Source organism: Calliopsis andreniformis, chromosome 5 (genome assembly GCF_051401765.1).
Source record: "Calliopsis andreniformis isolate RMS-2024a chromosome 5, iyCalAndr_principal, whole genome shotgun sequence".
Taxonomy (NCBI): Eukaryota; Metazoa; Arthropoda; class Insecta; order Hymenoptera; family Andrenidae; genus Calliopsis; species Calliopsis andreniformis.
The window spans coordinates 24,656,923-24,666,176 of NC_135066.1; the positions used below are offsets into that span (position 1 = coordinate 24,656,923).

Below are 9,254 nucleotides of genomic sequence, written 5' to 3' on the forward strand. Positions count from 1 at the left end.
TCTTATTATTCTAATCCCATTTTTGCTCTAAATTCCAAATATTTGCTTGCTGACAACGGCTTCATTAAAGCATCTGCTAGTTGATCACCTGTAGGAATATATTCAAATTTTATTACATTCTTTTCAACTTGTTCTCTTGAAAAGTGGTATTTTATGTCTATATGTTTCGAACGCTTATGACTACTTGGATTACTCGCAATATTAATGCAACCCATATTGTCTTTGTAAATTATTATTGGATCAAAGACACTTATATTAATACTAATTGCCAAGGATTTTAACCATAATTCCTCTCTCACAGCTTCAAAAAGAGCTATGTACTCTGCTTCTGTGTACCAGACAGCCACTGATGTTTGCCTTTTCGTATTCCAGCAGATTGTACATTGTTCATACAACTTAAATAAATATCCCGTTGTGCTCTTACGATCCATATTTTCATTACCTCCCCAATCAGAAACGACATATCCACTGAATAGATTTTTATAATCAGTTTTAACGTATGTTAATTTAAGATCAGCAGACCCTTTAAGGTACCTCAGAACCCTTTTAAGGTTTTGCCACAGTTCTCTGTTATTTTTACTTGAGTATCGACTTAAAATATTTACCGCTATACTTAAATCGGGTCTCGTACAAATCATTATATACATCAAGCATCCAATTAAATTACGACAAGGTGCATTATATTCTTCTTCTAAATTCAAAGCTATATGATCTAATACACTTGGAAGAGGTGTACTTACAGGTTTGCAATCTAACATATTAAATTTCATAAGAACAGTCTTAATATATGCACTTTGATCCAATATTACTTGTCCATTAGTTCTTCTCACTTTTATTCCAAGAAATAACTTAATTTCATTTAAATCTGTCATGCAAAATCTATTTTTCAAATAATTTTTGAAATTTTGCATTGTCTCAAATTCAGCAGTCATAATTACTAGATCATCCACATATAGTACCACATATATATTCTATAATATATTCTTTTTATCTAATATATAAATACAACGATCCGCTGATAAATTTCGGAAACCTTTCTCTAGAAGAGCTTTTTCGAAGATCTCAAACCAGCATCTGGCTGATTGCTTGAGACCATACAAAGCTTTATTCAATTTACACACTTGATTATTACTATCACATTTAACACTTTCGGAAATTCGCATATAAATTTCTTCCCTTAAAATACCATTTAAAAATGTCGTCTTAACATCCATTTGATGCACTAGTAAATTATGCTAATTAGCAAAAGCCATAAGAAATCTAAAGCTTGACATTCTAGCTACAGGTGCAAATGTTTCATTATAATCTTCTAAATATTTCTGACTGAAACCACGGGCCACTAATCGAGCTTTGTATTTTAACGGATTTCCGAATTCATCATTTTTGATCGTGAATACCCATTTACAATCAACTTATTCTTATTCTTTGGCTTCGATACCAAATCCCAAGTTTTATTTATGACTAACGAGTTTATTTCATCGGCAATAGCTTGTTCCCACCATTTAATTTCATCAAATGAGTTGGGTATTTTGCAAACTATCGATTGAGCGCACAAAAGATAATTATCGTCATCATTAAATTCATTATATGACATAGGAGTCCTCCGTTATCGCAACTTGCGCCGCGCGCTCCGGCTGACCACCGGGCCACGGGCCCATACTTACATCCGTAAAGGGCCATGGCCTGCACTACTCCCACATATAGGCGGCGTACCTTCGCATTGGGTCCCCCTAGGTTGGGCAAAAGTCGACCAAGCATGGTCGACGTGGCCACAACCCGGGGGACTAGGCGGTCGAAGTGCTCTTCAAAGCGCCAGCGGCTGACGATTTCTAGGCCGAGGTACTTGAACCTTCCCCTGACCTGGATGGGGGCATCACCCACCCAGACCCGAGCCTGGGGCGCGCGCCGCGACAGAGGCAGCCCATGAAACCAGACTACCTCCGTCTTTTGCGGCGAGATCCGGAGCCCCAAGGCTCGGATCCTGGCGACGACCAGGGCCACCGCCATCTCGGTCAGACGGACGGTCCTCGTCCATTCCCTCCCCACGGCAACGAGGAGCGTGTCGTCGGCGTAACAGACAACGCTCGTACCGGTGGGGATGGGCCCGCGCAGCACGGAGTCGTACCCCACGTCCCATAGGAGTGATCCTAAAACGGAACCCTGAGGCACGCCCCGGCTGAGCACCTTCCGCTGGGTGTTGTTCCGGCCCGGGAATTCGATTTCCCTGTCCCGCAGGTAATCCGACATCACGGCCTGGAGGTAGGGCGGCACCCCGTATTCTCGGAGTGCCACCCTTATTGCCCCCCAGGGCAGGGAGTTAAATACGTTGGCGATATCTAAACTTATCGCCAACGCAACCCCACCCTGGGAGACGGCCGTGTCCGTGAGGGATTTGACGTGATCGATCGCGTCTAACCTCGATCTTCCCCCACGGAAGCCGAACTGACAGTCGGCTATGCCGGGACCGTCACGGGCCAATGCCTCCTCGAATCGACGAGCGAGCACGCGCTCGAATAGTTTGCCGATTTCATCGAGGAGGCAGATGGGCCGGTACGCGGAGGGTGAATCCGCGGGCTTGCCTTTCTTCGGGACGAGGACCATCCGTCCTCACTTCCAGAGAAGCGGTACACGCCCCGACTGCAAACAGCCATTAAACAGGCTTAGCAGCCGGGACCCTGGGACGCGCAGTGCCTTCTTCAAGGCAGGTCCGGGCACTCCGTCCGGGCCGGGGGCGGTGTCGCGCACCCCCAAGCGACGGACGGCGGCAGCGAACTCCCCTTGGCTGACCCCCAATTCGGCGGACCAGGTGGTCGGGTCCGCCGACTCCGGCGGCCGTGGCTCCTCCGGATCGACAGAAAAGAGAGTGTCCACGATGCGCCGGAGAATGGGGGTAGGTCGAGACTCGCCGTGACCGGGGGTGCCGCAGGGCGTAATCGCCCTAAGACGATTCTATACGGTCGCCCCTATGGGACACGGTCTAGCGAGTCTAGGAGCTCGCGCCAGGCCTCGGACTTGGCCTTTTTGATGGCCGCCTGGAGGGCTACCGTTGCTTGCCGATAATCCTCGTACAGCATTTCTTCCCTCGCGGCGTCGCGGTTGGCACGTCTGCGGGCCCTGGTGTAACGGCGTCGGACTGCCACCCTTGCGTCGCGCAAGGCGGCGATTTCGCCCGACCACCAGTATACGGCCCGCTTGCGAGGCTTTCCGGTCCGGGGCATGGCGGCGTCGCAGACCGCCGCCAGAGACTCCCAAAACCATTCTGTCTCGCTATCGACGTCCGCGACGAGCCCAGCCGGCGGCTCCGGCCAGGCCATCGCGAGGGAGGCGGCCCATCTGCGGGGCGGCTGACCGCCTCTGGGGCGACGGGCTGGGTGGGGGTTTTCAGCGGAGATGTGCATCAGCACATGGAGGTGGTCACTTAGTGACTCCACCTCATCCGCCACCGTCCACCCGGTAACACAGCGCGCGGCGCAGGGCGTCGCCCATGATAGGTCGACGATCGATTCGCCCTGCCACGGCACGCATGTGCTTGCGGAGCCCCGATTGAGTAAGAGGAGCCCAGCGCCCGTCGCCCATTCCAGCACCGTTTCTCCCCTCGCGTCTGTCCCGGGACAACCCCAAGCCGTCGACTTGGCGTTGAAGTCGCCCAGGACTGGGGTGCGGCTGACTGGAGAGCGGGACACGACGTCCCTGACCTCGTCCAGCAGCCGCTCGAACGTCGCAAGGGGGGCACTGGGCGGGGCGTATATGCCGACCACCGCTAGGCCGTCGTAAGTCGCCGCGACATACCCGCGACCATGCGCAAAGGTGCAGAGGGCCGCGGAGCCGTCGGCGATAATCGCGACGGAGCCGAGGGCATCTCCCGCCCAATTTGGGCGGTCGAGTACCCTATATGGCTCCGCCACGACGGCCAACCCTAGACCAAGCTCGGCCAACGTCTGCTGCAGAAGGTCCTGCGACACGGCCGAGTGGTTGAGGTTGGCTTGTAGGATTTTGGTCGTGGGGGTGAACTGTATGCCGTGTCCATGGCCTCCCCACGGCCGGATCCTTCTTCCATCGGTGCGGGCTCTTCTGCCCGGGGCTTCTCCGTTGGCTTCGGTGCTGGTTCCCTTGTTGCCGAGGCGGCCGGACCAGCTTGGCCGGACGCCCCGGGTGAAGGCCGGTTTTCCTCCCCCTTCTCGGCGGTGGCGGCGCGCAAGCTTTTGCGCCCAGCCTATGGTTCAGGGCGGCCCAGGTCTGTGCGGACCGGGCATTTCGGCGATGCCGTGCATTGCCGCGCCATGTGCTCGGTGCTACCACATGTGTAGCACCTGGCGCGACGGTTTGCTTCAGTTGGGCACTTCTGCTGCACGTGCCCCAGCTCCAGACATTTGAAGCATCGCTGGGGACGCGCAGCCAGGGCCTCGACCCGGGCCGATGTCCAGCCGACCCTTATGCACCCGGCGGCCATGAGTTTGGTCATGGCCGCGACTGGATACCTAAGCCAAACGGTGCCCAGCCTTGACGCTGATCGGCGGACTACGCCGGTGGGCACTGCTTCTATGCGGCAACCGGCGATGCCTGCGACGGAGGCCGCCACCGCCTCCGCGGTCACGGACTCGCCCAGGCCGCTTATGCGCGCTTCGGCGCATTTTACGGGCCTGGACACTTTTACGTCCGTGCCGCGGAAGTCTTCTACCAACCTCTCAGAAAGGCGATCAGCGCCAGCTGTGTTTTCTGGGCCGGGGACCTCGAGGATCGAGGAACCAAGTTCAGCATAAGTCATGACGTTTCCAGGGGGTAGGGTCAGACTGACCGCTGCCCTTTTGGGTGCGCGGGGCGGACGCACGCGCGGCGCGTTATTGGGGGCTGCGTCTGGTGGCGGGGGAGCAACGCGTGCACGCTCTAGCGTCTGCAATCTTCCGCCTCTCCTTCCTGCAGACAACCCTGGACCAAGTGTCGGCAGTGGGGCGGGAGGAGGCTTGTGGGGCCGACGTGGGGCCCGGCTGAGGCGGGCGCGCGGTTATGGCGGCCTTGCCGCGGCGTTGGCTGCGGGCCCTCGGTGCGGCCGCAGCGGGCGGCTTTGCCTTCTTAGGTGCCGCCGTGGATGTTGCAGCGTGGGCGACAGGAACGGCTGCGCGGCGGGTGGAAGGAGGGGCGGCGCGGCGTGCCGCAGTTGGAGGAACAGCGGCCTTACGGTCCACTGCTTCCCTGTCCTTTTTTCTTTGCCGCCTTGCTCGCCTCTTCTGTGTCGCGGTTAGTCCCCCTGTAACGGTAGCGGCCGCAGTTGGCCGCGGGGGTGCCGCAGCAGGATCGGGGCGCGGTGAGTCGCGCAGCGTGTGTGTAGGACGCGCCCGCGAGGCAGCGGCGTAGCTCGGCGGTTTGCGGGCCTATGGTGGTGGTGGCGCGCCCAGGCGGGTCGCGAGCCGTTGCTCCATTTCGCCGCAAAGGCGGCGTATCAGGCCCTCGACGCCGGCGAGTGGGTCCTGACAGGCCGTGTCGGATGGTGGTCCCGATGAACCGCGAGTGACGGGCCGCTGCCTTTGGACCTTCGGCGCTGGAGGCGCTGGAGGCGTTGGAGGCGTTGGTGGCCGCGGTGGTGGTGGTGGTGGTGCGACCGGAGGGGTTTTCACCCTCGGCGGCGACGCGCGGCGAGCCGGGGAGGTGCGGCCCATGAGCTTTGCCTCAAGCTCGGCTACGCGCGTGTTCAATTGCGCAACTATGCGCTCGAGCTCGGCTTCGCGGTCTGTGGTCTTGGACCTCTTGGCTTGCTCTACCGCGGTCTGGCGGATGGTTATGGCCGCCATTCGCAACTGGCGTACCATTGACCCCTTCAAATTGTTGCTACACTTAGCAACTTTTAGAATTGTTTCCGAGCCCTCGAAAATCCTCGCTCCGAGGTCGGTCGTCAGGGCGTGCCGCATTTCCTCCGCGAGCTCGTCCTCCCGTATGGGCTCGCAGGATCTTGAAATTGGCGTCGCCGGCACCGCGGGGTCTTCGGCATTTAGTTCCTCCCTCAGCTGGCGCTCCTGCAGCGTCAGCTGTATCAGCTGACACTTAGCTTCGGCGAGGCCGACGTAGTCCCCGGTGGTCGGGGGACGACCGCGCTTTTTCCCTGCCGGTCGTGGGGCACGGGTCAGCCGGACGGACCGAATGGAATCCGCAGAGCTGGCTGAGTCCCACCCGTCGTCGTCCGTAATTCCTACGGACGAGGATCACCAGGGAGATTTCTTGCGGCTGTGGCCGGAACTCGGTCCCGGCAGCCGCTCTAGTCGCACCACAGGGCGCGCGAGGATCATCTCACTTACTACCCTGGGTGCGCCAGATATCGAAGCAGACGCCGGGACAGACGATGTGCCTTCCCCGGACCCCTCTTCACCACCCACACAGCACCATAACATTGCAGCAATGTCTCTGCAATGATACGATGCAAGATTGTAATATTGCACCGAATCATTGCAGAGACGTTGCAGATTCATTCCTATGTCCGCCTTGGGTAATATTGCAGGAGTGTATTCCTGCAAACTTGCGGCAACGTTACAGGTATTTATTTTTGCAATATTACAGTAATGATCCTGCAACGTTTCGGCAAAATTGTGGCATTGATCCTGTAACGCTTTGACAATAATATGGTATGACGTTGCAGGTTCACTCCTTTATTCGGCCTATGGTATTGCATAGTAATATTTAGCAGGAGTGTATTCCTGCAACGTTTCGGCAATGTGATCGCAATATTACGGAAACGTTAAAAGTAAATGCAAGGGAAATGAATTAAATTACAATAAACATCAATTAAATGTTCATATATTTCATGTATAATAAATTAAATATTTGTAGCACTATTGTCCGATACAGAGTGCGAACGCATAACCCGGGTTTTTGCTTGGGCTAACCATTTAGACCCCGCATTAATTATTTCTGCATCGCAACATTTAAGTCCTCTTTCTTCGCATGCGGCGTGTACTGATCCTGGGATAATACGGTTAAATTTATTTTACAATTTTAAGTGATAAAATAAGATAAATAAAAAGTTACTTACTCAGTACTAGCTTGTGGATGTTGACGAAACTTTTGAATGGTTTCTTTGACTTTTTTCCGTGCCAACTATAGCTCATTGTTGGTATCGCTTAAAATAAGGGATCCAACGGAGGTCCGGATGAGGTGAGATTGAGGGGATACGAAAGAAAACGAAGACACAAGTTTTATATTTTGTCGGCCCTGAAAAGGGCTTTTAAGCGACGTTTATTAAACTTTAGCTTTGGGGCTGGGTGTTGCTCCGGTCCTCGGCGGCTCCTGTGGACGGCGGTGGATCGGAGGGCCCTGTGGTCGTGGCGACGCCTTTAGCCCCCTTTAGCGACGTTGGCGTCTGAAAAAGAGAGATAGCGGCGGAACCGCGGCGGTAAGCAAGAGTGGAAGTCTAGCTATACCAAAGATTCCCAACTCCAGGCTGCGCTCGCGAGCCTATTTGGAGGGGATAGCAATACCTTGCTTGTAACGCAAAGGTAAAGCAGTGGACTGTATGATCGACTTTCCTTTAAAATTAAAGGGATCGTCGACCTGCAAGTGCGTAGAGAGGAGAAACCTCTTCTCTACGTCTTATGCACCTTTTAAAGAGGTGCACGTCGGTTGAATCCCTGCGAGAGCAGAGATTCGCGAGCGTTGAAATGCACTGTCCCTAGCTGGTGCTAGGCTCAGAGGCAGGTGACGGCCAGAGTCTCCACTACACCGGTCACCGCGCCGTGTGCATCTATTCGTCACACGGGGGTTGCTTCTATAGTCTATATATATATATATATATATATATATATATATATATATATATATATATATATATATTATATCATATATTATATATATATATATATATATATATATATATATATATATATAATATATATGTTCCATAGTATTCCATAGTAGTCCTATATATATATATATGTACATACCGTGATGTTTACTTACCGCAATGATGAAAATTGTTTCGAGAAGATATTCAAAGTTCACTATTTCGATAAATAGGTTAACAAAGAAACAATGAATTAACTAGATAATATAAGAATTATATTTATATTTACTTATATTTACTTATATTTACTAGATAATATAAGAACGTATAAGAACAATGAAATATGTATAATATATAATATATTATTTTATATACAATAACGCCAACTATAAAAAGGCGATGAAAACGTAAGATGATTGTTCTTCGGGGGCGTGAATGACATGCAGCCGGCAAATGAAGAAAACAAACACATAACGACAGGATCAAAATATTATTTTTCATTCGCATATGAAATATGTTCAGGTTATTATGGCGGACAAACGTATCAGAAAAGATTTCAGTTTATGTTCTGATCGTCATAAAAGAAGAATAGTCCAACACTATTTGAAAAATATTGAGAGCAAAAATAATCACTCAAGGCAATCACTTCAGAACGAAATCAGACAACGCACTGATGAAGAATCGATAACACTCAACCAGCTTTCAACACAGTCACATTTCTTAGAATGTAACAATGGATCAGACAATGAACTCAATAATTCACAAGAAGTTTACGAGTCCTGCGGCAATAGCAATGAAGATGATGAAGATCTTCAACAATTATTGGATGAAGATAATGTTTATTATCATTCTGTAGTTCATCAGGACTCATCCAGTGATGAGTCAGACAGTGTTATCGATTACAATGAACCAGACAGCCAAACACTAAGAATGGATTTGTCCAACTGGGCACTTGAAAATAATATTACTCACAAAGCCATAAACGAACTTTTGAGGATATTTTCATCATACATGCCCAAATGCTTACTTCCAAAGGATGCCAGGACGTTACTAAAGACTCCCCGTACAATTAATTGTACCAAAATACAAGGGGGAGATTGTTTACATTTTGGTGTAGGGCAAATTCTAAATTCATATGTTGAAATGTACGTTCAGGCGAATGTTAGCAGAGAACATATAGATCTGTCCTTAAATATTGACGGTTTGCCTTTATCGAGGGCCTCTTCCAACAGCTTTTGGCCTATTTTAGTAGCGGATAATATTTTCAAACGGATAGAGATGGTTGGTGTATACTATGGGCACAAGAAACCACAATCATCAAACGAGTTCCTGGAAAAATTCATCGATGAGATGACCTATTACATAAATAATGGGTTTATGTATAATAATAGTAAAATTACTATTAGTCTGTCCAAAATTATTTGCGATGCTCCAGCCAAATCATTCGCATTATATACAAAAGGTCATACAGGCTTCTCGAGTTGTTCGA

The 9,254-nt window shown here is 50.8% G+C and overlaps 1 protein-coding gene across 1 annotated transcript; it reads right to left on the reverse strand.

The window, feature by feature from the left end:
* Nucleotides 1-2,607: 2,607 nt before the first annotated feature.
* LOC143179691 (uncharacterized) lies at nt 2,608-4,765 on the reverse strand. Its single transcript, XM_076379003.1, has 3 exons — nt 4,247-4,765; nt 2,983-4,199; nt 2,608-2,938 (listed from the first exon to the last, which is right to left on the reverse strand). The coding sequence occupies exons 1-3, from the start codon at nt 4,763-4,765 to the stop codon at nt 2,608-2,610; spliced, it is 2,067 nt and encodes a 688-aa protein (XP_076235118.1).
* Between the last annotated feature and the right edge of the window lie 4,489 nt (nt 4,766-9,254).